This window comes from Triticum urartu, chromosome 5A (assembly GCF_056163025.1).
Source record: "Triticum urartu cultivar PI428250 chromosome 5A, HENAU_Tu73, whole genome shotgun sequence".
Classification (NCBI taxonomy): domain Eukaryota; kingdom Viridiplantae; phylum Streptophyta; class Magnoliopsida; order Poales; family Poaceae; genus Triticum; species Triticum urartu.
This window is the reverse complement of record NC_141877.1, coordinates 523627301-523628951: the sequence shown is the minus strand read 5'-3', so window position 1 is coordinate 523628951 and position 1651 is coordinate 523627301. Positions and strand designations below refer to the sequence as shown.

The 1651-nt window shown below is 54.7% G+C and overlaps 1 protein-coding gene across 1 annotated transcript; it reads right to left on the bottom strand.

Annotated features, from left to right (window-relative positions):
- Window positions 1-583: 583 nt before the first annotated feature.
- On the bottom strand, window positions 584-1221 carry LOC147972454 (uncharacterized). Its single transcript, XM_087523072.1, has one exon. The coding sequence runs from the start codon at window positions 1068-1070 to the stop codon at window positions 711-713; it is 360 nt and encodes a 119-aa protein (XP_087379198.1). The 5' UTR covers window positions 1071-1221; the 3' UTR covers window positions 584-710.
- Between the last annotated feature and the right edge of the window lie 430 nt (window positions 1222-1651).

Below are 1651 nucleotides of genomic sequence, written 5' to 3'. Positions count from 1 at the left end.
GGTGAAAAGATGTGTCTCCCCATATACAAGCAACCGAAGAGAAGATTAAGATCAACGTGAAGATGGACGCGAACCAGTTAAGTTGAGTTGTGTCCGTGTAAGACAAGGGGTTATGCACGTACGCATAGGGTCAGATTGTCTGGTCGGTCATAGTCTCGTGTGTATATATATACACAGTTCCGATGGTGCGTTTTGTAACACCACGGAAAACCAGAAAATCAATAAAAAGAAGAAACAAAGGCACAACAAGGGCTTTTTGACTATCAGTTTTGCGTGCACGTGCGTTTATGGTATTCTGATGTGATCGATCCTGTGGACGAGTTCCAACAGTCCATCCAACCCAATTCAATTAATCCCAGGTCACATCAACATCGATCAAAAGTTTAACACCTATATATGTACTCACGGGAGTAGTATACATTTGTTGTCAAACGGAAGACCTCGTATCGGTGCGTGTGGTGTGGAGAGAAGATTTTTATGTAAATTCAAAGCTTGGAGGCGGCACCACACTTAAAAAAACCACCTGTAATGATGAGTAGTGGTTGGGTGGGCGCTCCGGTATTTCCGAGACCTTTTGTTCAAATTCGAAGGCAAATGTGGAGACGCTAGTCACCATTATGTTTCTTGTATCAGAAGAAAGCATGGTCGAGGGCTCGAGGCGAGCGAGCCAGACAAGCCCTTCTATGGCAATACTGCTCTCTCTGTCTATGCTAGTCTCCGTACCTCGTCGGATCGTCGCCTCCGCCGCCGTCGCACGTCCTCCTCTTCTTCGCGGCAGAGGCGTCCATGGCCGGTATCGTGGTGTAGAGGTCGGACACCCGGCGGTACCTCTTCCTCGCCCTCCTGTCCAGCTCAAGCGACGCCGTCTCCTCGACGACCCGCTCCTCCGCGGTGAGGCCAGCCTTGCTCCACGAGCTCACCGACCGCCGCGAGGAGGACGTCGTGGACGCCACCTCGTCGTCCCCGCCGAGCTGCAGGAGCAGTTCCGCTGCCGCCAGCTCCGCGGCCGAGAAGAGGCCGCCGAGCCAGAGCTCCAAGCCCAGCCCGCAGCCAACCGCGAGGGACGACATGGCTGGATGCGAGTAGCGGAGCGGCCTTCGGAGGAGGTAGGAGTAGGAGACTAGGAGGCAGGAGGGGACCGAACGGCTTTAGGCTCCTTGAGGCTGGGTGGACGCGGAAGAGAACAGAGACGGGGCGGAGCCGTAGGCTGCGCCTGCACCGCAAGCCCCGCTTTGTAGTCGTGGTACTGGCATGTGGGGCTCGGAGGTGCCGGTGACGCGGCCGCGTGGGGTCCGGGTAGGGGTAGCGGTGGACGACGGACTTTGGTCCCGTCTCACGTGAAGCTAGCGATCGACCAAGTTTACGTTTCGTGCAGTGTACACACCTTTCGCCACAAGCGAAGCCGCCCTCGTTCACACCGACCGACGGGTACGGCAACAGAGGAAATCTCATTTCAGAGGAAATTTCAGGGCGTCATCCCGTCGCCGTCTGACGAAATGAAACCACTCGCCAAAAAAAAAAGGTCGCAAAAAACAACACGGGCTCTAACGTACTTTCCCTTTCCGGCCCGCAACAAATTGCTTGCGATCGAGCTGCCGCCAACGTTATGCCTTCGCTAACAAGCTTTGTTTTGATGTTTTCTACGTAGTTT

Coding starts and splice junctions, on each gene's coding strand:
- LOC147972454 (XM_087523072.1), bottom strand. CDS start 1,070: ATGTCGTCCCTCGCGGTTGGCTGCGGGCTGGGCTTGGAGCTCTGGCTC.